This window comes from Nyctereutes procyonoides, unplaced genomic scaffold (genome assembly GCF_905146905.1).
Source record: "Nyctereutes procyonoides isolate TBG_1078 unplaced genomic scaffold, NYPRO_anot_genome, whole genome shotgun sequence".
NCBI lineage: Eukaryota > Metazoa > Chordata > Mammalia > Carnivora > Canidae > Nyctereutes > Nyctereutes procyonoides.
The window spans coordinates 35,524,606-35,551,193 of NW_026575020.1; the positions used below are offsets into that span (position 1 = coordinate 35,524,606).

General features: G+C 54.5%; 1 protein-coding gene across 3 annotated transcripts in view; it reads right to left on the reverse strand.

Annotated features, from left to right (window-relative positions):
• Positions 1 to 23,136, reverse strand: part of ASS1 (argininosuccinate synthase 1) — a 52,948-nt gene extending 29,812 nt beyond the window's left edge. The window contains exons 1-7 of one of the 3 annotated variants that reach the window (XM_055333364.1): positions 22,990 to 23,112; positions 17,693 to 17,754; positions 16,211 to 16,320; positions 14,251 to 14,319; positions 11,102 to 11,290; positions 4,692 to 4,748; positions 2,527 to 2,601 (exon numbers count right to left, since the gene is read on the reverse strand). In XM_055333364.1, coding sequence (XP_055189339.1) covers positions 2,527 to 2,601; positions 4,692 to 4,748; positions 11,102 to 11,290; positions 14,251 to 14,319; positions 16,211 to 16,315 — 495 coding nt within the window. In that variant the 5' untranslated portion in view covers positions 16,316 to 16,320; positions 17,693 to 17,754; positions 22,990 to 23,112. Of the gene's footprint in view, positions 1 to 2,526; positions 2,602 to 4,691; positions 4,749 to 11,101; positions 11,291 to 14,250; positions 14,320 to 16,210; positions 16,321 to 17,692; positions 17,755 to 22,989 lie in introns of all 3 variants that reach the window. The other 2 variants (XM_055333380.1, XM_055333369.1) reach the window with 2 other exon arrangements.
• Positions 23,137 to 26,588: the final 3,452 nt, after the last annotated feature.

Below are 26,588 nucleotides of genomic sequence, written 5' to 3' on the forward strand. Positions count from 1 at the left end.
CCTGGCCAGCCCTGGCTGGTCCCTGTAGCCCCCTCCTGCATCATCCCATCTCCCCTGATGGGGCCCCCCTAGTCTGTGCTCATTCCCACTACGGTAGGATTCCAGCCTCCTCCAGGAACCCACTTTGTTTCCTTTATCACCACCCTAAAGTTTCAAAATAAATGGAGCTAAAACCTTCCAGGTGTTTCTTTCAAGCTTTGCCAGGGGAATTGCTTTAAAAGACATGGTCCATATCTATTCTAGGATTTGTGTACTCTTCAATTTAAATCACAATGGGCCAACAGGAGCATCTCATTTAGAGACGGCTCATCCCGCTCCTCAAAGTTGCTGAGCATCCAAGGCACATGCCAGCCCCGCCCCCCCTCCATCCACGTAGAATAGGCCAGGTGTGAGAGGACCAGGGACCCCTGCACAAAAGCTGGAATTGCGGTCTGGGGGCCGAGAAAGTCAGCAGATGGGTTCCCTGCAGCCTTTGTCTTGGGAAGGGGTTTGGAAACACGTTTGCCTTCTTCCCCACTGGGCCTCCGTGGTTGTGGTGGGAGCAAGAAAATGAAAAAGGGAGGGAAAGTGGGCAGGACAGGATAGGCAATCCCTCCTCAGCAGGCAGAGACACACACATATGCCAAAAACGGCAGTCCCTTGACCAAAGAGATTTCGGTTTCCCCTCCCCTTTCTAGTCTTAGGTGTCCGCTGCTCCCCCAATCCCCTGCCACCCACCCAAGGAACTCTCGCTGCACTTGAGGACAAAAAACAAAACCATTGGGCAGCCTGGGTGGTGGTTCAGTGGTTTGGCGCCGCCTCCAGCCCAGGGTGTGATCCTAGAGACCCAGGATCGAGTCCCATGTCAGGCTCCCGCATGGAGCCTGCTTTTCCCTCTGCCTGTGTCTCTGCCTCTCTCTCTCCACTCTGTGTTTCTCATGAAGAAATAAATAAAATCTTTAAAAAACAAAAACAAAAACAAAACCATTTTCCACGACAGCACAGAGGTGACTGGCCTGCTTTCCAGCCCTTACCTAGTACGCTGGCTTTTTAAAAGAAATTAATTACGGTGACGATGCTAACGACAGGATGATGACTGGGGTGGGGGTGGGGGGCGGTGCAGAAAGTGGAGTGAATGTGTGTTTGTGGGTCTCCTGCCGCACCTTTTGGCCTTGGCAACTTATCGGTCTTGAAAGCAGGGATTTTCAAAGCGCCATTGATTTTTGTCTCAGCTGAATCAGCTGCCTGGCTCTGCATTTTGGACAAAGCCCGTTTGCTGCTCAGTTATTCTGGTCATTTCCTGGGTGCAGAAACGCGGCCTCCCTCCTAGAATGTGCTCAGATTCCCCAGAGCTCAAGGCAGATGCCAGCCTCCCAGGGAGGCTCCAGGGCCTGGGGGTGGGGGTGGGGGGCCCAGACTCAGCTCTCCTTGACATGCTTTCCTGTTCAAAGGTTATTGAGGACAGAAGCTTTGTGAAGGGGCTTCTCCCCAAAATCTGGGAAGGAGTGACAACACTCCTGAAAATCATCTTCACTGGGAAAACCAGGAGCTGCTTTTGTGTGGGGCTTAACGGAAATGCAGGGCAAGGCACGGGTCACCCTGGCCCTCTCTTGAACTGGGACTGCTGTTGTGAGAATGGAGACGGGGCGGGGGTTCCAATTCATTATTCTTAAAGATGAAACGTGCTCCATATTCTATATCAAGAAGACGAAGGGGGGTGGGAAGCCTCGTCAACCTCGGTTCTCTTAATAGCTCTGCTATTTGACAATTTGTTTGGCAACATATGGGCTTGCTCTTGTAAACTCCCCTCTTAATAATAAAACAACAGATGGTACAGGAGATCTTTCCTCCAAGCCCTCCAGGTCTTAATGGGATGCTGGCGGCAGGGGCAGGGCTGTGTCCCTGCCGAGTCCCCTACCACGCAGCACCTTGACTGCAGCAAGAGCTCACAGCCAGCCCCGGTGACTGCTATTTAAAACCTGAGCAATTTTCTGGTGTGTGCACTGAGTTGCTTTTCCCCGTCTGATTGATTGAGGCTGTTTGTCAAGGGCTGCCATCGAGTCGCTAAAAAGAAAGGTACCCCGGGGAGCGGCTAAGGATCTTGATGCAAAACTTCTAATATGTTTTATTGCAACTTGTACTTCAAAAGGGCTGGCTCGACAAAAGCCTTTGTCTGCCACTGCCCCTCGGAGTGCCTACCTGTTCCTGGCAAAGCACCGGGACAATGAGCAGCCAGGTAACTGTGGGCCAGAGAACCTCTCACTCACACCTCCCATGGAGGTGGCAGGAGAACGGGAGGCAGAGGGTGCCTGTCACCATCGGACTTGGCAGACTGAGGACTCTCCATGGAGACTCCCGGCCCAGGCAGTGACCACACCTCTGTGGGCCTGGCCCTGGGGACAGCGGCCACAGGGGTTAGCTGGGGCAGAGACTCGGTGCCCCCAGAATGGTCTGCTGCTGGTCTAGGCAGCCCCCCTGAGAGGGTTATGCCCCCCAGGAGGGGGCAGTAGGCAAGGGCTGGGGGCGTGAGGGGAGACTCAGCCATACCTTTGCATATTCCATCAGATCATTGCGGCCCTGGAACCGGTTGTAGAACTCGGGCATCCTCCAGGGAGCGATGACCTGGGCACAGGGCAAGGAGTCAGACGTGGGAGAGCCCGGATGTTGGCTTCTGCTGGCCCTTCAGCCTCAGAGCCGGCCTCTCTATTACGGGGCCCCGGGACCCCCAATGCTCACCTAGAGTCTCCTGCTGCCTCCTCCCCAAAGAGGACATAGTCCATGTGGGGTGGGCAGAGGTGCCCCATCAGGCAGGGGAAGGACAGGACCTGCTACACTGGGGGTGGCTTTGTAGAGGCCCGGGCTCCACGGCAGAATGGCCTTGTGTCTCCCGGTGGGGTCCCTGCCCTTCTGGGCTTCCGTCTGTCTGAGATTTGAGGGTTTGAACTAGATGGGCCTCACATTTCTCGCTAGTGCCCCTGGGCAGAGGACTAGTACGCCTGACCCCACCCCTTGGTGACTCAGGCAGGGTTCACACTGCTGCGGAAGCCCAGCCAGGCCCTCTCCGGGACAGTGGCCCACAGACAACATACAGCGATCCCATCCTGTTTCTCTTGCTTTCCCTCCTTCTGCTCACCAGAGCTGCTCTGGGTGCCAGCCTGGAGGTGTAAGGGCAGGTCCCCAAGAAGAGCCCCCACCCAGCGCTGGACCCAGCCAGGCCCCTACCTCTGATGGTAAGCTTTTCTGGGGTCTCGGCCTTAGAATGAACAGCCCCTGGGGCAAGCCTGGCCCTGGGAGCACCCTCTGGCCTCATCTTAGCTCCCAGAGACCAGCTTTAGCCCCTACCCCCAGTCCCCTGGCTTGGCCTCTGCAGACAGAGATTCAGAAACCAGACACCAGGCTCCCCCCAGCTGCTGTGGGACCCCAGAGAGTGGGGGTCAGGAGAAAGCCCCTATGGCCACAGGCCTGCAGCGAGCTAGCAAGCAGCTACCTCAAGGACTTCTTAGCTGCCCAGTGTTTGGGGTCAGAAAAGATCATTAGAGCTCATTACCTCCAGGCCACTCCCACCCAGCAAGCAGCTGCTGGCTGGTTAAAGGGACAGAGAAAGGTGTTCCACTTAAAAAAAGAAAGAAAAAAAGGAACCCCTTAGGGCCCTCTCAGAGCTTAGGAAGAGGCACATCTTCTTCAGCCTTAGCCTGAAGTGACCTCTAAGGGGTCCAGACCTAGGCCTGTGATGTCCAATTTGGTACCTGGAAGCCACGTATGGCCACTGAGACCTGAAACGTGGCCGGTCCCCACTCAGATGTGCCGCCAATGCAAAGCATACAGGGATCTTGAAGACTTAGTACAAAAGATGGAGAACAAGTCATGAATAGTGTTTTTGCATGAATGACAGGCTGAATGGTACCATTTGGGTACACGGGGTTCAGTGAAATATATTATTAAAATGATGTCACCTGTTGCTTTTCATCTTGTTTTTTGTTTGTTTGTGTTAACATGGTCACTAGAAAAATTTAAATTCCACATAGGGCTCACATTGGTAGTGCAGTACAGCTCCATATGCCTGGAGCCTGGTAGACACGGGAGGAAGGAAGGAAGGAAGGAAGGAAGGAAGGAAGGAAGGAAGGAAGGACAGATGGACACAAGCCCAGGTCCCAGGTCAGGTTGGAGGAGGCAGGGGTAGCAGTGGGCAGCTGGACAGTCCTGCCATGCACTCTCAGGCCTGTTGATTGATTCAGGCCTGGCGGTTGATTCCCCCAGACTCTGGTGATTTCCACTCCAGGAAAGGGATCCAGGATGCTAGGGGTCAGGTAGCCAGAGCAGAGCCAGGGCCTTAGCCAGGTGGCCCTGACCAGGGTTGAGTGGGCTGTGAGCACCCCAGAAACAGGCCTGTAATGACCCAGAACTGTTCCAGCCTGCCCCCACGAAAGAAGATCTGAGAACACCGAAGGCACTGGCCAAAGGGCCAGGCCACATCTTTCTGTCCAATGCCCCCACCTACCTGGCCCCTGGGCTAATGGTCAGAGTGCTGTGCCCCTGTATCTGGCATGAGCATGCGGTCTCTCCAGGAGAAAGAGATGCCCCCATCCCCCTCCTGGAGACTCAGGAGCATTCTGTCCCTGTCCATAAAAATTCCCAGAACTCCATACCCTGCACCCTCCACCCAGAGACATTAGCCCCCACCACCCACCCCAAGGGGAGGAGCAGCATCTTACCTTAATCTGAGGGGCCAGTGAGTAGCAGGTGAGCTCAAATCGGACCTGGTCATTTCCCTGAAATATGAGACAAGGCATTGTCAGGAGCCTTCACTACTGCTGACAACCCCCCAGAGGGCTGCTCAGGGCAGGCCCACTGGATGGTTCTCTTCTCACCTCCGACCCTGAAACCCTCTGAGGTGGGTACTACTATTGGCCTGTTTTAAAGATGAATGTTGGTCTTTGTCAGAGAGGAAACCCCAGCTCCTGCCTTCAGGTGGAGTCAGGATGGGAATCCAGGACTCCCTGAACACAGAGCAGAGTAGGGTGGGTGTGCAGGTATGCAGGACAGGATGCCCATGTGCCAGGCACATGGCAGGATGGGGATGTGTGTGTTTGGGAACGTGGCAGGACAGGTACACGTGTCGTCATGCATGTGTGCACTTTGGGGGCTGCATGCGTGTGTGCCAGGCTGGAGGTCTGGCCCTGCCAGGACCTCAGTCCTTCTCTAGGTGGCCCCCAGCTGCTGGCACCTCAGCCTCTTCCTGAAGTTTCTCTCCCCGCCTGGCCCCATCTGCCCTAATCCAGAGATTGAGTCTGGGATCAGGCCTCATATCCACAGAACTGGGACTCCTGTGGCCTCTGTGAGGCTCAGTCTCCCATGTGTACAGTAGCTGATTGGCAGGGAGCGGATGGAACCAGGTGACTGCGGAGGGGCCTTGGCTGCCTGGCTCTGGACACCGAGGTCCAACAGAAGAGACGGTCCCAGGGCCCAGAGCCCGGGCGCCCCCACACCCTCCGCCCCAGCAACGGCTGCCCTGCCTCCTGGCTCCCATATCCTTTGCTGCCAGAGGAAGACTCGTCTGAGCCTGGGCCGATGACGGGGAGGAGGAAGAGGAGGCCGCAGACGCCGGGGCTGCCAGCGTCCTGCCCGTGTCCTGCCTGCTTGCCATCAGCTCGGCGCCCGGAGAGGGGACTGAAGCTGCGGAAATAACAGAGGGACCTTTCGCCTACTGTGAAAACTGCATGGGCCCAGCGAGGCGGCGGCGAGAATGACATGTTATTTTCCAGAGTCTTGTCAGGCGGCACAGAAATGCAGGCCCCAGCCCCTCTCGCCGCCCACCCAGGAGCCAGGAGCCTCGCGAGCCTCTCAGGGTGGGGGGGGTGGGGGCGTGAGCTGCGCCAGACCTGTCACCCCACTCCCCTCCCCAGCCCTGTCCTGAGCACCCAGTGTCACAGGGGAGAGCCACTGGGGGCCAGCGGGGGAACGGACCCCTGCTCTGCTGCCACCACCACTGTTGATGCAAGTGAGGCTCAGAGAAGCGATGCCACCTCCCCGGGGTCACACAGTCCACAGACATTTCCATCCTAACAGCGCACATTCAGGTGACTGGCCTGAGCTCCAGACTTAAACCCACTGAATCTTCTCGGCCGGGACACCTGGGTGGTTCAGCAGTTGAGCATCTACCTTTGGTTCAGAGTGTGATCCCAGGGTCCTGGGATTGAGTCCCCCTATCAGGCTCCTGGCATGGAGCCTGCTTCTCCCTCTGCCTGTGTCTCTGCCTCTCTCTCTCTCTCTGTGCCTCTATGAATAAATAAATAAAATCTTTAAAAAAAAATAAAAACAAAAGGAAGCATCCTTAAAAAAAAAAAAACGACAAAACAAAAAAAACCCCGCAAAAATCCTCAGGGCCTAAGGCCGCCCTTAGAAGTAGGTTCTACTGTTATCCCCACTGTAAAAATGGGGCCACTGAGGCACAGGCGGGAATCCCAGCCCAAGGACCTGTGGCCAGCACAGTTACTGGAGCAGTGGCAGCTCTAATAAAAGGTAGATTCATTTCAGATTCGTAAAGCACATGGTGGTATTGCACATCCCGGTGATGTTTTCTCCCCCTACGGCTTCATGTGTCCCCAGTACAATGGCAGCTCGTGCCTCCCTGGACAGGCGTGCTGGGCTGGTGTCTGCCCATCCAGACCCACATGGGGACACCCATCTGTTCCAGAGTCAGAGACCCTCCCAGAAGCCAAATAGGCTCCTTTGGCTCAAACTCTGTTCCAGATTAAGAGCTGAAGTTGGTCCGGTCCTTCCTCCCCCTAACCCCAGGACCTCTGCACCAGGGCAGCTCCCGGCAGCTCCCCAGAGTGGGAGGGTGTGTGTGGGGGTACAGCTATCCTGCACACCATGTGTGTCCACGTGCTGATACACGTGCAGGCGTGTGGACGTGGGTGCAGTGCCCACGGGGACTGGAGGGACTGCGGGGGTGGGGGTCTGCCCATCTGTTCAAGGGCTAACCATACAGATGGTGCCATTTACAAAACTGCTCCCCATACCCCTGCGCGAGTCTGGCTCATATTTCCAGGCCCTTCTTCCAAATCTGGAGGGGAAGAACAGGGTGGGGCATGAAAGGTGGACCCCAGCTCCAGCTTCGTACCAGGTGCTGCTGGGCTGGGCCCTGAGAGGGAAGCTGCTTCTCACCTCCAGGACTTTGCAAGGGCTGTTCCTGCAGCCTGGGGGTGCCCTTCCCCCTTGGTGTCACAGGCTAACTCATCCTTCCCCTGCGTTCCACCCTCTGCTGGGTTCGGGCTCCTAAGTCCCTGGCTGTCTCCCTTAGCCCATCCTGTAGCAGTGACCCCACACACGGAGGAGGGCCAGCATGGATGAATATTCGGGGAGTGAATGAACACATGCCTGATGCAATGTCTGGTAGGCTGGAACAAGGACCCCCGAAGCTCTAGTTTCCTCTACGGGTGACTCAGGAGTCAGGAGCTGGGAGAGGCCAGTGGCTGAGTTTCCCTGATGGCCGCAGTTGCAGGACTGGCCGTGCTGCAATCTCCTCCACCTGGGCCGGGGTGGGGGTGGGGGAGCCCCTGCCATCTGCTAATGCCCCAGCTTCCTCTGCATTGTGAACCCCTTGCAAAAAAAACTTGGCGGGACAGGCACTGGGTGTTATGCTATATGTTGGCAAATTAAACTCCAATTAAAAAAAAATTAAAGGGGATCCCTGGGGGGGGGGGGGCTCAGCGGTTTGGTACCACCTTCAGCCCAGGGCGTCATCCTGGAGACCCAGGATCAAGTCCCACGTTGGGCTCCTGGCATGGAGCCTGCTTCTCCCTCTGCCTGTGTCTCTGCCTCCCTCTCTCTCTCTCTGTATCTCTCATGAATAAATAAATAAAATAAATTAAAAAATTAAAAAAAATAAATAAAAGCACAAATTGCTCTTGGAAAAAAAAAAAAAAAAACAACAAAAACTGCCAAGTGTCCTTCTGGCATCTTTCTGGGCTTGTCAGTCCCACCCCACTCCATGTGGTCCAGGGCCAGGAGCCTCATTCCCTGGCTCCTGAAGCCCGCCTCCTGAAATGTAAAGTCACTGGTGCCCCCCCCCCCACACACACAACCAGGCTGCGGGGCAGGCTGCTGGCCCCTCCCCACCATCTTCCTCTCTCAAAACTTTGCATTTCTCTGGACCCCACTCCAGGCTTTCCTGGTTCTCCCTATTCACAGCCCTCAGTTCTAGGAATTATCTTCAGAGGTTTTGGGGGGCTTCCCAGGTTCTGCAAATAAGGGAAACTAAGGCACAAGAGTATGCTTTGCTCATCAACCCCCAAAAGAGATGGCAGATCCAGGGTAGTGCTGTGCCACTTCCCTTCCCTCCTCTCCCATGGCCTTCCAACCTCTAGTCTTGAGGCCACAGAACCTCTGGAGAGGATGTTCTTTCCAGAACTGGAGCCTGGGGGGAGAGGGGAGGTAGCTTTTCCAGCTACCAAAGGCCTTTTCAGCAGCCAAAGGCCTCAAATTCAAGCCTCTAGTGTCCTCTTGTGGTGAAAGGGAGCAGCGCACACAGCTGCAGGTCTTGCAGCCTGGGAGGGCTAGTGGGGGGGGGAGTCTCCCCAGACCCTTGAATCTCCCAACCCAGGGCTAGATCCACCACACACACACACATTCACCCCACCAGCCCTGAATGCCACCCATTCTCAGTCCTGAAGGTACCATGGAAGGGACCCTCTCTGGGCAGGAGCCCCTCTGGATCCAGATCTGGCTTCAGCTTAAACACACACCCCCACCCCACCCCCCACCCCGCCATGGGGAGCTCACTGCTCAGCTCATCTCAGTATGGGCAGATGAGGCTCGGAAGCTTCTTTATTCTGCACTGATGCTCATTCTCACTGACCTTCCTCTGCCCGCAGAGCCCCCAGCACATGACCGATAATCAGATGACCAGGGCACTCTCCTTGCAGTTTCGAGTGAATCGAGCATTCCCTGCATGCCAGAGCCATGCGGAGCACTTGTGGAATGATCCTACTACGTTGCTCCCAGCTGCCCCATGGTCTATTTCTACTTTGTTCTCATTTTACAGACAAGGAAATGAAGACTCATGGGGGTGAAGTCACACAGACTGAGTGCAGGGTCCCAGGATCGGAACACAACTGTGCGGACTCGAAGCCCCAAATCCTGAACCGCTGGGTTCTCCTACACCCTGTCCTACAGCCTTGAAGTGGAAGGTGAAGATACATCCCTGTCCAAACAGCCCTGGTCTGTCATCCTGCTCAAAATGCACTCACGACTGGGCTGCCAGTGAGTGCTAGGGTCACAGGTCTGGGGGAGAAACTCTCACCATTCCTTTCTTCTACAACAGCCCACCATTTCATCCAGAACAATCCCCAACACACCACAGGGGAGTTGCTGGCCACCCCCCATGCAGCCTGGGGTGCTCTGGCGCCTCCTAATCTCTTGCTTTCCGAAGGAAGCCAACCCTGTGGTGAGGCCACAGCCCAGCCCTGACCCTGCTGGCTCTGGCTCCGTGCTCCCAGGCAGGCTGTTGTCTGGGCTTCTTGCTCCAAGTCTTTGCACAGTTGGATCCCTCTGCTGGGCACACTCTTGCCACACCCATCACTCATTCCCCCATGCTCATCCTGCAGGGCCAATGTCTGTAGATTAGCCCTCCCTTCTCTGCTTGCTGCACCCACGGCTCCCAGGCATTGCCCCTACAGCCACTTTATCACATGTCCATTCTCCTCTCCCTGAGGACAGGAAGTTTGGCGCTGTGGGCCTGACCCAGCTCATGTCCAATTCTGTCTAGAGGCCCAGTAGAAGCTTGCTGACCTAGTACCCAAGTGAATGAATGCATGCATGAGCTTTCAAAGACATGAACCAGTGCCACTCTGCTTTGCAAGGTCACCCTCCAGTCACATCTCCTCTGTCTTAATCTAGGCTGCCAATGTCCCTACATCATGGTGAGCCAGAGCCTGCTCCTCCCCACCCCCATCCCACTGCCCGACCAGCCTGGGTAGTAGTGGGGCCTGGGTCAGGTTAGTGAGTGTGTGGGTAAGGTAGTGAGCTCTCTGTCCCTGGGAGGTGCAGAGTCTGCTGACAGTGGGGTTGTCAGGGAGCCAAGTCCTGTGCCAGGTTGTTGGCTTGGTGTCCAGGACCGTGGAGAGCCCGTGACTACAGTCTTTATATAATAGCATTGCCTGAGAGTTGCCAACATGGGAATCTTGTTTCTGGAGCATGGCACCCTGGGGGATAGCATGCTGAGGGCTCTCCTGCCTCGTCCCTCCCTCAGTCTGCCCTGTCCATACAAGGGCTAGAGGTTGGGGGGTGAGTCATGGATTGAGTTCTGGTCCCCACAAAAGATAAGTTGAAGCCCCAGCTTACCATACCTGAGAGTGTGACCTCTTTTGGAAATAGGGTCTTCACAGAGGTGATGAAGTTGGGCTGAGGCCATTAGGATGGGCCCCATCCCCCATATGACTGGTGTTCTTATAAAAGGGAGGAATTTGGACACAGAACTGGATCCTCCCAGAAGGCAGTGAGGGCCGATGCATGGAGAGAGGACAGCCAGGTGCACAGGGCCCATCAGAGTGCTGCATCTACAAGGGGTAGAAGCCTTCCCAGACCCTTGGGATGAAGCCTTCCCAGACCCTTCGGAGGGAGCACAGCCCAACCCACACCGAGGTCTGTGGTGCCACAGCGGGGCAGTCCTGACAAGTGAAGACAGGGTCCTCTCCCCCCCCACACACACGCCCATTTTGCAGATGAAGAACCCAAGGCTTGGGGAGGGGAAGGGCCTCCCCAAAAACCACACAGCCGGGACCCAGTCCACTTTGCCAGCTCAGGGTTTCTGACCCTTTCCACTGCATTGCCTGGTGACCTGTGTGCTCTGGGACCTGGGCCAGCGGCAATGTCAAGTCTGCTAAACTGCTCCTGGCAGGGCACGCGTGGAACCTGCAGCAGGAAGCCGTTACCACCCCCCCATACCCGCCCTTGCGAATGCCATTCCTCCCACTCAGACCCGACAGACCGCCTGTCTGCTGCATGCCAGAATCTCCAGAGGGCTAAACTCGCAACTGCCCAAGGGCGTTCACAGACTTTCCCCTGTCCCCCCTCCCTCTGCCCTGCCCGCCCCCCCAGCACTGTCCATCCATTGCCTCACCTTTCCTGTGGCACCATGAGACACATACTTGGCTCCCTCCCTCTGGGCAATCTCCACTTGTTTGCGGGCGATGCAGGGCCTGGCGAGGGAGGTGCCCAGGAGGTAGCGGTCCTCGTACAGTGCACTGGACTGGATGGCTGGCCAGATGAACTCCTCTACAAACTCCTTGCTGACGTCCTCAATGAACACCTGCAGGGAGAGGAGCCCGTGGAAGGGAGGCTTGGCAAGGATGAGGCCCAGACAGAAGACAGAGCCCCGGGGGCCTCCGGTGGCCTGCATCTATGGCAGACACTACTAATGGATCTTGGCAAGACATGCCTCCACTTTTCCTTCTTTATCTGTAGTAGACATCATTAATCAATCCAAGCATACAGTACTGTTACTTCATTCAGGTACTCATGACAGACATCACTAATCAATCCTGATACACCATCTAGCTAAAAATGGATATGGTCCTTATTTTATTTTATTTATTTATGATAGTCACAGAGAGAGAGAGAGAGAGAGGCGGAGACATAGGCAGAGGGAGAAGCAGGCTCCATGCACCGGGAGTCCGATGTGGGATTCGATCCCGGGTCTCCAGGATCGCGCCCTGGGCCAAAGGCAGGCGCCGAACCGCTGCGCCACCCAGGGATCCCATGGATATGGTCCTTAAGTCCCTCCCAGCACAGCATTCTGGGCCCCAGGTGAAACTTGTTGTCACTTAAGATCTAGAGCAGTAGATAGTAGATAGTAATCCACAAAAGCTCACAACCGGGCATGATTTTGTCCCCAGGGGCAGTGGCAATATCTGGAGACATTTTTGGTTGTCACAGCTGGTGGGTTGGGGAGAGAAGGGTTCTGGTGTCTCATGGATAAAGGCCAAGGATGCCGCTAAATATCCCACAATGCTCAGAACAGCCAGCCACACACACCAGTAGTGCCAAGGTTCGAGAAATCCTGATCTCGAAGGACGGTTCTCAAAATGTAGACCTCTGGACGTCCTCAAGACCTTTTTGGGGAGACTAAGCAAAAAGATTTTTTATGATACTAAGGTGTTATTTACCTTTTTCACTAGGCTGACATTCACATCAGATTTGCAAAAGCAATGATGGGTGCAGGAGCTGGCGACTCAGCACAAATCAGGGAATCAGGGCAAAGACACCACCACTGTGTTCCTAATGCCTTCTTTCCACAGTGACTATTTCACTTGAGAAGGGTCTTGAAGCCGTAAAAATGATGACTTTTGTTGAATCTCAAGCACAAAAGGTGAAATCCACGCAAAGCATTTCTGTTGCACTCCAAAGCAAGTTACAAGCTGAACTAGCCACTTTTTTTTTCATAGAACCTCGTTTTTACTAAATATGGTCTTTCAGACTTGAATGTTTGGCCAGCAGTTTCACAAAAATGAGGTGACCTTGCCACTCCAGGGAAACGGAGTATTTGTGGCCAGTTGATAAAATTCAGGCTTGCCAGTAAAAATTTATGGACAGTTTGTATCTGACAGCTTCCTAATATCTCGATGAGTAGTGGTGAGACTGACAAATGTGGTGTTTTGATATTTTATAATGGAATACATCAATAGTTGGAAGATCTGCATAACTTGATGAAACAATAGTTTTCAAATGAATGCATGATGTCATACACAATCTTGCATGGTGAAAAAATCCAAAGTGCAGGATGGACCAGGGGATTCCTTTCTTTCTTTCTTTCTTTCTTTCTTTCTTTCTTTCTTTCTTTCTTTCTTTCTTTCTTTTCTTTTCTTTTCTTTTCTTTTCTTTCTTTTCTTTTCTTTCTTGCCAGGGGATTTCAATGCATGAAAAATTCATTGTACAGTTTCAGTTTCCCCATTGCACTAATCTTTAAGAAACCACTCCTTGTTGACTTTTGGTGCAGTATTAAAGATTTCCCCAACTCTCTGAAAAGGCCATTAAAATATTCCTCTCGTGGGGTGCCTGGGTGGCTCAGTCAGTTGAGTGTCCAGCTCTTGGTTTTGGCTCAGGTCATGATCAAGCCCCATGTTGAGTTATCTGCTCAGTGGGGAATCTGCTTGAGATTTTCTCTCTCCCCCATCTCTCTCTCATCTGCCCACCCTGCCATATGCTCTCTCTCTCTAAAATAAATAAATAAATCTTTTTAAAAAACCCACAATATTCCTCTCTCTTCTAGTGCTAGATTCATGCGGCCATGTTTTTTCCTAACATCATCCAAATCAACACATGACAAAAGGAATGGAGACACAATGGAAAGGATCCATATCTTCTGTTAAACCAGACATGAAAGATCTATAAAAATGTTACACACACAATGCTACTTTTACCAAAAATTCTTGTTTTGGAAATAGTTATTTTTTTGAGGTAAAAATGTCACTTACGTTAACATATGATGGGTTTAACATTGTTCTTTTAAAATGGGTTAATATTTTTAAAATTTCAGCTTTTATTTATACTGCAATGATCTCGATAGACATAATCCACAAAACTCTACAGGGCATTCAGTAATTTTCAAGAATGTAAAGGGGTCACAAGATTCTTTGTATTATTTTTGCAACTTCCCGTGAGCCTATAATTATTTTAAAATAAGTTTCTTTTTAAATGAAGCCAAGAATGAAAGAAAATGAAAATCAAAGAAAAGCAACAGGGACTATTCCCTGATGGTATGGGTAAGAAACTCCAATTCCAATTCCAAACAAATATGTAAAAGTGTATGGGAGCCTTAGAGCACAAGGTTGAGAATTGCTGATCTAGAGTAATGAACTAAGGTCAAATCTTTACACGAAAGCCCAACTCATTTTCAACACTCAGATGTTCTTATCCCATTTCCTGGGGTCCTGCTCAGACAACTCCTCTCCTCTCTGAGAGACTTGGGGAGACTCCTGACCAAGGAGGGATATCCAGTTTTAGGCTCGTGGTCAAGTGATATGATGTGGGATGCATGCACTCATTTTAACGTGCCAATTGAGCTCTTACTCCTTTTTTAGGTTCTGAGAACCCCACAGAAGTGCCCCGCAGAGGGGACCAGTTCTGACCAAGCAGGTGGGCTGATGGCCTCTCACACCATTCCTTCAGGGTCAGGGCTGCAGGGGACAAGAAACCTTGGGAAGCAATGCCCACTGCTTTTCTACCATGTCAAACTCTCATCCCATCTGACATCCTGTCTCCTTTTTGTACCTTTTTGGCCCCGAGTTTCAGTGCTTTCTTCCTGGCTTCCTCAAAGTCTTCCTTCTGGCCGATGTTCGCCTGAGCAGAAGCAGAGAGGCTTCATTAGCCCAGGGGCATAAAGAAGAGTGGGGGCAAAAGCTGTCTACAGCACCCCTCAAATGGACGTGCTTTCCATTTGAGGGGCCAAAGTCACAGTAAGAAAGAGAGAGGCACAAAGCGGGGTCTGGAGAAGCCTGGATGTTTCCAGGAACTGCCACTTGGTGCTTCCTGTGTATGCAGGGAAGCGGTTCCTACGGGTTGGAAAACTAGGTGGGTGTGGCCCTGTGCACTCTGCCACCAGGACCTGGATTTGCTGTCATTGCCTTGAAGGTCTCAGGCTTCCCTTAAACGCACCCATATCTTCCTGAAAACCCCCCAAAGCCAGCAGGGGATAGTTTTCAGGAGGCTGGTATGTCAGAAACTGTACAGCCCCCAGGTAATGTCTGCAGCCAAGCATAGCGACTTGACCTTCCTAAGGCATCTGAGCAGGCAGGAGGCCATCCCTGTTCTTGGGAGTCTGACTTCTGTGATAGCCCCCTCTCCAGACACCAGCATGTTTTCTGCTGGCTGCACTCTGGCCTGTTGCCCAGATTTCAACTCTGCATTCTGCTCACCAGACTCTGGAAACTTCCCAGAGCCCAATTGCAGGTGTTTTCTGAGGTCATTCAGCTTTTAAATCTGCCTAGTGGTAGCCAGGCTTCCAGACAGCCCCACGGTGCAGCCATCAGCAAGATGAACATACCCTGGGGTGCCTGCATGCTCTCAAAGCTGTGGCTCTTGCTTGCCAGGGGGCTGTGAGCAAGACACTTCTCCTCCCTGGGCCTTAGTCTTCCTTATCCGAGTGACAAGTGGCCTGGGCTGCAAACCAATCACTTCTGGCAACAGCTGAATTTTTATCTCTACAAAGCATCATCCTCACTTTCTCTGGGATCAGAAATTTCTCTTCTGGGCCCTTTTGCCATAGGAATGGAGGGGAGCAGATCATGTCTCTTGCTCACTGTAGGGAAAGGCCCAAGATCCAAGCCCGGACAATCAGAACTCTTCATGACACAGCCATAGTCACCAATGCATGGTGGGCAGTGGCTTGGGCAATGAGAGGACCCCTGGGCCCTCCTGTCAGAGCCTCTGCAAGAAGCCCTCCTTGCTCTGGGAGAGCCAGGCTATAATGACATGGAAACAATGAAGCCACATAGAAGTGGAGATGGATCTAGATAAGTACCTGGATCCAGCCTTGTCTGAAGCTGTCAAAGCCCAAATTTCTCAGTTACACAAGCCAAAAATGATCTTGTTTTTGTCTGTTTTGCTTAAATTGGTATGAGTTAGATCTTTAGAATTTGTACTCAGGAGTCCTGAATATGTGGAGAAACATTCAGAAGCTACATCCAGATCATTAAAAATGGAGCTGGCTTGATCAGGGATGTCTGCTGGACCCCCAGCATGGGGGGATGGCATCATACACAACCTATTACCTATGCCTGTGACATATTTGCCACCCTAGAACTAGTTGATCTCCAAGCTCTGCCAGTTCAGCCACTGTAGGATTCTATACTTTTTGCAGAATTATTGGGGGCTGACAAGGACTGTTGGAAACAGGAAGCCTGTGTATCTTCCATGGCCTTCAGCGTGCCCATGGTCCCTTGCAGGCAGGCCGCCTGAGTTGTACTGCCAAGCTCATTTCTGGCGTTCCCCCCTTCCCTGCTCTGGCCACCCTCTGTGAGGGTGGCCTCCTCTGTGCTCTGGGGGCATCCTAGACCTGGGGACACCATGGATGTTCATTTTATGGATGAAAAAAGGGAGGCAGAATGACAAGTATGTGCCTTCAGTTCAAGGCAGGCTTAGGGAGGTGAAGCTGGGCCCAGGTGAGTGACAGTGAGCACATGGGCAATAGGATAAACAGGTAGAAGGATGGACACACCAAGCACTTCCTTACCAGGTAGGCAATGACATCATAGCCTTGTTCCTTCAGCCATACGAGAATACAGGAGGTATCCAGGCCGCCGCTGTAGGCCAGAACCACGGAGCCTTTGCTGGACATCTTGTCTGGGGAGGGGGCAGTGTGGGGAGGTGAGGAAGGACAGTGATGCAGAGCCAGCCCACCTCAATCCCTGCAAACAGCCCCCACCTTGGCCTTTGGCAGCCTTATCCCCTGGACAAGCTGCCACTGGGGGGTTGGGGACACGATGTTCACCTGCCATCGAGGCCGGTCCAGGAGCTCTTCCCTACTGTAGCCTCACCCCTTCCACCCCCCACCCCTGGGGAACCAGCCCCACCACTGCATGCATACACCCACATACATGCAGGGTCCTAGGAATACTGATAGCAGCCTGGGGCTGATGGGATAGGGGGACATTGTGGGGAAGGGAAGCATATCTTGGAGCCAATTCCCCACCAGCTAGAGAAAGCACATGAGGCTGAGATGTTAGGATCAGGCCAGGATGTTCGGGAGACACAAGTGGGGCCTGGGCCCCAAGCCTTGGGCCACTTGGAAAGCGCCAGGCATGGCCCTGGGGGCCTTCACGTAGCTCACCCTGCACCCCCACCATGACCCCATGAAGTAGCTATTGTCATGCCCACTGGGGAGACAGAGACTAGGGCTCAGACAGGTAAGCAGTCGGCTCTAGGTCACAGAGCACTTGTGTCAGGGCTCTTCCCAGCATGCAGTGCTGCCTCCCAGCTGTGGGCAGAATAGAATGCTGGGGTGCAGAGCTCTTGCCTCCATGCACCTCTCCCACTTGGGGCCCCAGTGAACCCTCACACACTGGGATTTTAGACTCTTTTCATATGTAAGCACCTCTGGGAGGGCAAACAAGAGACCTGGGACCCCTCATGTCTGGTGAGAGCATTTACATCAGAGTCTGACCAAGGTCAGAGTCTTATTAGATACTATTGGGAAAAGCCATGGACAGCCCTCCACAGACCCATGGGACCCAGAAGGGGCACCTCACCGTTACCACCACAAAGGTGCAGGCTCCTGTGTACTGAGAACCTGCCCTGTGCCTGGAGGTGTGGAGAAGTGCTGACCCGGTCACTCAATCCTGCGCAGCAGAGCCTGGGCAGAGCCCAAATGTGTGACTAGAATACACGTCCTATGTGCAGACACATCTCACTGGCCCACCCGCTGGCCAGCCCCAGGGCTCACACACCCTGTGGCCCTTTGGACACGGAAGGGAATGACAAAGTTGATGGGTGTTTCTGATGGATGTATGCAACTTTCGTCTCCATTGGGCATTTGACAACCTGCCAGGCCCTGTCCCCAGACACCTGGTTTGCTGGTGACTCAGCAGACCCTGGCTCAGGGGCCAAGGGAATGTGCCTGTGGCCACTGCAGCTAGGCAACAGGCCATCAAAAATGGAGGGAAGGAAGCGGCAGGGTGGTGGTGGTGGTGGTGGTGCGGGAAGACCCAGAAAATACCTTGGATTGGAGATGTGGGTTCCCAGCTTCCAGAATCTGACTTTGCGGCCTGGTGAACCACTCTGCAAAAGTGAGAGCTGCTCAGCTGCCTGGCACAGCAGTCCATGTGAAGCCAGAGACCCTGAACCTGGCCTCTCTAGCTGCTGAATTCCCCTTGAGCAGCCCTGTTGACCAGGGAGATTTGGGGAGGACTGGCAGCCACCTGCTGAGCCTCCTGGCCCTGGAAAGTACTGGAATGTGTGTGCTCCTAGCTTTGTGGGCTTGGAGTGGGGAGTATATCCTAATGCACATTTTTCAAACAGTTCCACTGAGGTATAACTGAGATACAAGGAGCTGCGTATATGGAGAGCGTCTTACGTAGGGTGAAACCGTCACCGCGATCAGCATAATGAACCTATCCGTCATGAGCTGAGCCCTTCCCTTTGCGTTCTGTTTCGGAGACAGTGAAACTGAGGTTCAGGTTAAGGAACTTGCTCGAGGCCTTGCTTGGCTGGTGGAGTGGCAGAGCCAGGACTCAAACTCAGAGCGGCTGGGCCCCATAAGCCACCGTTGGAAGGTACAAGGCCCAGAGCAGGGAAACACAGGGGCAGGTGCGGTCTGGGAAGCCACAGGTGGCTCAGACACCCTGGCGTGGCTGGGGTGGGCTCCAGACAGGGAGGATGATGCTGGTGCAAGATCCACCCTGCTCTGCTGTCTCCTAAGGGCACCTAGAGCCAAGGGGGTGAGCCCTGCAGTGCGGGAGAGGAGGCCACGGAGACAGACCGCCTATCCCTGCCCTGCTCTGCCCAGTGATCCCTTGTACGTGGCCCATCCCAGCACATGTCACACAGTATTCTAGTTGCATCCCCACCGCCACAGCTGTGAGCTCCACAGTGACAGGGAGCGTCTCACAGAGACAGTGCCTGACATGTGGCAGGCACTCAGAACAACACTTCTGATTCTGTGGCCTACAGGTCAGTTCCTTGCTTGTGAAGAGAAGGTTAGATAAGTCCCCTCAAAGCCTGGAATTCTATGCATGTTCTCACGAAGACACCAGCCAGCCCCTCCTGCTTGCCAGGCCGCGTGTATGCATGGTTGCTGAGGACGGTGGCCTCTGGGTCTGAGCAGTGTGCAAGAATGCAGGCAGCTAGGCCTGCGTAACTAAGAGCACGAATGCTGTGTGCATGCCGGCACGTACATGGGTGTGTGGTGTGTTTGGGCCTGTGTGTGCAGAGATTAGAGGGGCAGGTGGGCCAGGAAGTGATGCAATCTGCCACTGGCATCCCTCCTGCCCCCTCCCCCAAGGCACCCAGTGAAGGGCCTCCTTCCCCAGCCAGCAAGATCCCTGGGCTGAGTAATGAGACTGCTGCCTGTCTCCAGGAGTGGAAACTAATGGAGCTGAGGCCTCGATGTGGGAGTAGGAGGTGGGGAGAGGAGCAGGAAGGAATTGCAGTCACTGCCCAGTGGGACCCACTATGGGTAAAGCACAGTGGCTGGATCCTCCAGGCTGGTGTTCAAGTGGCTTTGGCTGCTCATCTGCAAAATGGGGATGAGAATAGCCCATAGGTCCACAGGGAAGCCATCGAGGATTCAGTGGGATTCTGGGGAGAGCATCCAGAGCTGGGTACCCAAGCCCATACTCCCTAGACTCTCCTTACCACTGTCACAGCTAAGCTCAGGCCTGTCCCTCACTCCCCAGGGCTCAACTAGCCACCTCTACAACCTGAAAACCATTCTGGTTCTGACACCCCAGGACTCTGGTTTGCCTGCCTGCCTGGGGGAAGTGTTTAGCCAATCCTTGCCCCTGCCCCACCCTCCTTGAAGGGCCCAGGGCAGGTTTCCCCAGGTCCTGGGCACAGGCCCAGTGTCCCTGTCCAAAACATCTCTGTTTCTCCCCTCCCATGTTAGCCCTGACATCTTTCAACAGAAAAGTGACACCTGGGAAGAGGGAAAAAAGATGATCTCGTGCCAAGATGCCTGGCAGCCTGGCCTGAGTTGGCAAGGCAGGTGGCATTCTTCGTGGCCCCAGCCAGAGCCATCCCCACTGATTTCCAGAGAGGGTGCGAGGCCAGCCTTGACTCTCGCTTGGTTCTAAGGAAGCCCATGTGCTCTAAAATGTCAGAGCTGGACCAATGGCAAGAGCATTGTGATACTGTGCTCGGTGCCACACGAGGGCCATTTCAAGGTGGAGACTATTATGACCACATGGGGCTCAGCAAAGGTAAGTGACTTCCTAAGGGCCGCAAGCTAGCGGATGGCAGTGTTGGCACAGAAGCTGAGGCTGACCGCAGACCACTTGCTCTTTCCTGCTCCATGCCCTATACACTCTGGACTCTAGGAGGCCACAGATCACACCTCCTTCACTTTCTGTCTTCCAGAAAACAAAACCCCCAACGAATCATCACCAATCAATAGTATATTTCTCTGTGTCAGGGATATAGCCTGGCAAACATTCTTCCGGAATCCCTCCCTGACATTTTAACTCAGCTGAGCTCAGTTGTTACAGTTTTTTGAAAACTCGCTCCCCTGAGGCCAGGAGAATTCTGACTTTGGGGTTTCTTCATTCTAGGGCTACAGCCCCTGTCACCCTTGCTCCCCTGAGGCCAGGAGAATTCTAACTTTGGGGTTTCTTCATTCTAGGGCTGCAGCCCCTGTCCCTTTCCGGGCTTCCTTTATGCCCTACAGAGCTAGGCTGCAATTCTGCACTCTGACCAGGAGGTGCCGCTGTCGGGTTTCAGCCCCACCCTGTGCTTGACAGGTTCAGCTCATCCCCACATCCTTGGGAGACAGGGGAGGGATTTTCTTCCCAATTGACAGATGAGGAAGCTGAGGTCGAGGGGCTTGCCTTAGGCTAGACACTGAGCTGGCTCTTGGCCACGGGATTCCTGGGGCCTGAGAATCAAATCTGAAACACTGGCTCCGTTTGAGGACAGTGATACTGCAGCAAACTCCTATCCAGGCAGGGTTAGGGGTCGTTTGAGAGCCTGCCTGGGCCAGGAAGGTTGAGTCGCTGCTTCTGGTGCAAAGGTCCTGAGACAGGATGGAAGGGAGACTAAGTAGATCTCACCAGACTCTGGTAAGGGACATGCAAGCTCCTAAGAGCATTTGGAGCTCGTGGAGGAAAGAAGAGTACATTCATTCGTTGATTCTATTAATAATATTAAAAAGCCTATGGGTGCATGGCCTACCCCCAAGTCTGGGAGTGGGGCGGGGGGCACCTACAACCTGCCTGAACATGCCAGGGCCTGGAAGATCAACCCTGCCTGCAGTGTTAGAGCAGAGCTCAGGGCCTTAGACCCTGCATTCCAGGGAGTTGGTTTATTTACACACAGGTGCCTGTAGGCAAGGTGCTCACTTCAGGGGTGTGTGCTCCAGTGAAGGCATCTGGCTGTCCTGGCTCACCTCCCAGGACCCAGGGGGCTAAGATGAAATGGGACATGGGAAAGTGCTTGCCCAGCAGGTGAGTCTGGGCGTGGCCCCCGCTCCGGGAGTCAGGCTCTGGGCCCCAAACCAGGGGAAATGGCTAGCAGCACAGCCAAGTGACCACAAAGCCGGAGCAAAAGGGCAGGTGGTGGGGCACATGTGAGGACTCAGAGGACCTCAGACCATGCAGAGTGAAGGCCTCTTCAGGGCCTCGCTAATCAGTGGGCAGCCTTCATCATTCCATCAACTCGTACTGGGCAGAGCCAGAATTGCTTCTCAGCAGAGTTGGCTCCAACTGAGGCAGGTCCCTGCCTCACCTTGCCTTGCCCTACCTCACCCCACCCCACCCTGGGCTCTCCTGCCTGGGCTTTGAGAGGGGGAGATGGAAAGGAGCTTTTTTTTTTTTTTTTTTTTTTTTTAAAGATTTATCTATTTATTGAGAGAGAGAGAGAGCAAGCACAGAGAGGGAGAGGGAGAAGCAGACTCTCTGCTGAGCAGGGAGCTGGATGCTGGGCTGGATCCCAGGACTCTGGGATCATGATCTGAGCCATTTCACAGATGCTTCACCGACTGAGCCATCCAGGCGCCCCGGGGAGGGAGTTTAGGATGAAGACTCCACCGGTCTCTTTGGTCCATCACCAAAGTTCCCATCCCTTTGGTGGCTCTTTTGGTCTCTGGGGTCTCCCTCCCCACCAGAACCTTCAGCAGGAGGGCAGACAACTTACCTCCTGTTCCATGTCCCTAGTTTACTGCTCCAGGGAAGGCATGGCCCAGACAGTTAATGAGTGAATGGACCCAGGCACAGCTCTCAACAGTCTACAGAGACTGTCCCACCATCTCTTACTGTCTCCTGAGCCCTGAGCCTGCGGCAGCTCGGACAGATGGAGAAACTGAGGCTTGGGTTAGCTGGCAGCTGACCCAAGGCCTCCCCTGGTGGTGTCTGCCTTCCCGGCTTGAGTCGGCTGGCTCCAGAATGTGCCCTGCCACCCGCCTGCGGGCTGGGAAGGAAGGATCAAAGCCTAGGGCCTATTTGATCCGTCTCTGGGGGAAAGGACAGGTTTGTTCTTGCCTGAGGCGCGCAGCCAGACGGCGGTGCTCCGAGGGAGACGCTCCCACTGCGCAGAAAGGAACACCGTGGCCGGGTCACGGGAGCTCCCCAGGAAGAGCCCAGGCGGGACGGGAGAGGAGTTTCCTCCATTTCCCAATGGCCCTCCCGCCCCGGAGGGCGCAGCCGCGCAGGGGCCAAAGACAACAGCCACGCGGACGGCGCACGCTTCCTGCGGAGCGGCCCCTCCCGCCCCACCTGGGCGCAGGGCGCTAACCCGCTCGGGAGGCGGAGACGCGCGTCCCCTGCAGGGGAGGGAGCGCGGCCGCACTCGAGACTCGGGCCGCAGCCCAGCTGCCCGGGGAAACTGAGGCTCGGGGCTGTGCAAGGGGGCCGATACGCCCAAGCCCCGGGGCGAGGGGCAGAGGGAGGGCTGGAACTCTGGTTTCCCGCAGAGAAAGAGAGAGACGGGGTGGGGGTGGCCCGAGGGGGCGAGAGAACCCGGGAACCCCACACCCTCCGGACTCCCAGGGTCTCCATGGGGCTGGGCTCCGGCAGAGAGGAAGCTGGATTAGAGACGGAAGTCCAGAAAGGACCTCAGCCCCCGACCCAGCCCCCCTCAGGGCCGCAGACGGGAGCCCGGCCCCACCCCCGAGGGACCCGGGAATCCCGTCGCCCGGCGCCTGAGCGCGGTGGCCCCAGGCTCGGCCTCCTTGCCCCCCGCCCCCCGCCCAGGTGCAAGCCCCGGGGCGCGCTCCCTTCGGCCTCCTCGGCTGGCTGTCGGCGGGGCCGGGGCAGGGTGGCCTTGGCGAGGCGTGGGAGTGGCGGTCTCGGGCCGGGGGCTCCTTACCGTGGGCCGGGCGGCGGTGGCAGGCGGCGGAGCAGGGCCGATCGCGTCGTGAATCCCGGGTTATAAACACCGGGCCGGGGGCAGGGCCGGGCACCGGGGACACGTGGGGGGGGACGCGCGCGACAGGCCCCGCCCCCGGGCCCGGCCCCCGCGAGGAGCCGCTGGGCGTCCGGGCCACCTGCGGGGGGGGCGGGTCTCCCCCTCCCTCCTCGCCCGCACCTTGGCCCTCCCGCCCTCGCGGGGCCCCAGCCCCCCAGCCCCCAGCCCCCAGCCCCCACCCCGCGGGGCTCCCAGTGCCGCCAGGGCGCATGGGCTCAGCTCGAGGCCCAGGGCGTGTCGCCCTGGCCCGCGGGCGGGCGGCTCCTTGGGGCCCGGCTGTGGCTGGACCGCGCGACTGGCAGGCTGACTTTGTGCGGCCAGGGACTTGCCACCGCTCCGTGGGGGGAGTGGGAATAAAGGTCCCTTAGGTGCGGTGAGTTTCGTGTCCACTTCGATCTCGTGGTGGCCTTTCTGCTGACCTCCAGACCCCTCCCTTCCCCCAACGTAGCTCCCGGGAGCTGGAGCCCAGGTGGAGGTGGCACCAGAAGGTCGGGATTTCACCCCTCGGTCCAGGGCTGGTTCTTGGCTGTCTTCAGAGGCTGGCGCCTGACCAAACTCCCTGGGGCGCCCGGTTAATAGAGAATAGAAGACCGGCCAGCTCCTAAGCCATTGGACCGCAGGAGTTCACAACTGAGGTTCACAGCGGTGAAGCTTCTTGTTTGCAAATAAAGCAAGGAGGCATTGCTGGTCCAGTCTGGACTTCAGAAGGTTCTGTGAGTCAGAAGTTTGCCAGCCTGGTTCAGAGGCCTCAAAGCACCAATCACGGCAGCCCACAACTGAGTAAAATAGCAGGTGCCCACCTGTTCAAGGCAACTCCATGGTTAGGACTGATTGAGGGCACTCTCAGCCCTGAACCCCCCCCCGCCCCCCCCCCCGGAGGTGGGAGTCCCCAGACTAATATTGCTGGTTTGCCATTCAGCCATCTCCTAAAAGTGGGGATGAGGTGGGGGGGGGTAGGTGGTGGTAAGGAGGCAGTCCTGTCCCAGGCCCCTTCCTGCAATGAAGAAGCAGCCAGAGAAGGGGACCCTCGGCAGAGAGGGGTGAAGGCTGCTCTCTTAGTCACTGCATCCTTCTGCCAGTCGGTTCCCCCATCCCGCTCCTGAGCACTCCTGCCTGGCCACCAAGCACATCCGCCAGGCAAGTAGCTGTGAGTCCATCAGGAAGGAAAAGGCGTCAGACCAATTCACAAGGAAAGCCACAGCTTTCAGTTCCCATGAACCACAGAGCTACTAGCTTCTGGTACCCAAACCCCAGAAGAGGCTGCAATGGCAAGGAGGCCCTTATGAGCTGCATGGGGCCGGTGGCCTGAGGGGCCTTCCTGCCAGGAGACGGGCAGGCAGCTGGCCCCCTTAGCCTTCTCACTGAGCCATCTCTGGGCCTCACAGAGCCCCTGGCCTTCCATGGGAGCAGAAAGCAAGTGTGGAACAGCCAAAACCACACAGGTGCAGGGGGTCATGCAGGCTGGGCAGCTTCCTTCTCCAGCAGAAGCCGGGAAGGTGGGGGAGCATTCCCACTGTCCTCTGTCTCCATCCTATGACTTTGTGCTGGGTCTTTGTATTTTCCTTTAAGATGTCACTGCCCTTTGAGAAAGTTGGGGAGACCGCTTCCTTGGAGTTTTTTTTACAGAGGAAGTGCAGAAGGAAACTGAGGCAGTAAGGCCTGATGTTCCCCCAAGCTCCTCCAAAACCAGTGGTGGCCGTAGAGAGAAGCCCCATTACCCAGACCTTAGAAAGAGGGTGGGGTGAGGGATGAGCCCCTACCAGTCTAGGATAGATGGTGGGGGGCAGCGGGGGTGAAAGAGGAAGTAAGGTCGTCTAGTTGGATCTGCGCGTGACTGCACCCCTTGTGGTTATCACCAAGCACTGTTTTATTCAACTAACCTTCACCTGATCCTCACAACTACCCTATATGAAGTAACTGTGACTGTTATCCCCATTTTACAGACAGGATCCTGCAGGACAGAGAGGAAGTGTATCTTCCCCAAGGCCACACAGCCTGTTAGTGGCAGAGCAGCACTACACCCCAGTGTCAGAAGCTCTGGCCAAACCCTCTGTTTTACCTCAAGCTTGAGTTGAATTGGTAGAGGTACCAGGGTCTCAGTCTCAGGGTCACAGGCTGTGGGGACCTTTAGTCTCTGCTGCCAAAATGGCTCCAGTCCAGGGGACTGTCCCTTCCTGACGCACAGGTGCTGGTGATATTAAGGACAGTGATGTCACAGCTCTCCTGAAAGGAAAACGAGCCCAACTGCCAGGAGGTGTCCTGCCCACTGGGCACCAGGGTGGATGAGAGGCGAGATCAAGGCCAGGGTGGACTGGCCGGCTCTCTCATGAGCCACTTTCCACCTGCACCCCTTCGTCCAGCCCTGGCCCAGCCCTTACCCTGCAGAGCAGGTCCCAGGTCCAGCAATGGGGCGTGGCCAGGGGGGATCCCCTACTTGGGGCCGAGCCACTGTTTCCTTTGCCTTTCACCCACACCCAGGTAAGGGCTCCTCAAGGAGTCTATACACCTTCTAGTAAGTAATCTTGTGTGGTGCCTCTAAAAATACAGCAGCACTGAGGCCTGACCAGGGGAGAAACTGAGGTGCTGGAGTCTGGGAGTTCATATCTTCTATTTGTATCCGGAGTCTGCCCCTTCCTTTCTATCTGCACTTTCTCCACATTGGCCATCATCTGCTCTTACTCAGACCATTGTTATAGCCTTCTTTATCATTTCTCTGCTTCTTTGGTTTCCCATTCCTCCCTCCCTCAAATCCTTTCTCCACCCAAGAGCAGAGAGTTCTTCAAAACTCAGAACAAGTCACTCCCTTCTTAAACCTTTTTGTGGTTGGTTCATTCTCCCCTATAGTTCCTGGTTGTTCTAGCAACATTAGTTGAAAACTTTCCTTTCTGCATTGAATTACATTGGCACATTTGTTGAAAATTAGTTGACCATGTAAGTGTGGATATGTTTCTGGACTCCCTCTACTCTTCCATTGATCTGTTTATTTATCCTTATATGCTAATACTACACCATCTTGATTTCTACAGCTTTATAGTAAGACTTCAAGTTGGATAGTGTGTATCTTCCAATTTTGTTATGTTTCAAAATTATTGTGGCTACTTTGCATTTCTGTACAAAATAATAGAAACAGATTGCCAGTTTATAGAAAAAGCCTGCTGGGATTTTGATTGGGGATTGCAATAATTATATATCAGCTTGAGGGTGGGGAATGGACATTTTTAATGATACTGAGTTTTTCAATCCATGATCATGGTACATCTCTCTAGTTATTTGTATCTTCTTAAAGTTTCCAGCATTTAAAAAGACTTCAAACTGTTTATTGGAAAGTATTGCTTGCTATTTACATGAGCAATGAGAAAGAAACTCAAATAGGCCAATCTATAGGAGGTTACATCTTGAGATGATCTTCGTTTGCTTTAAATGGAAAGTGTATCTTTAAGATAGTGAAATATATATCCTAGAGTGTCACAAAATGACTTCTTTATTCAATGTGTGATTGC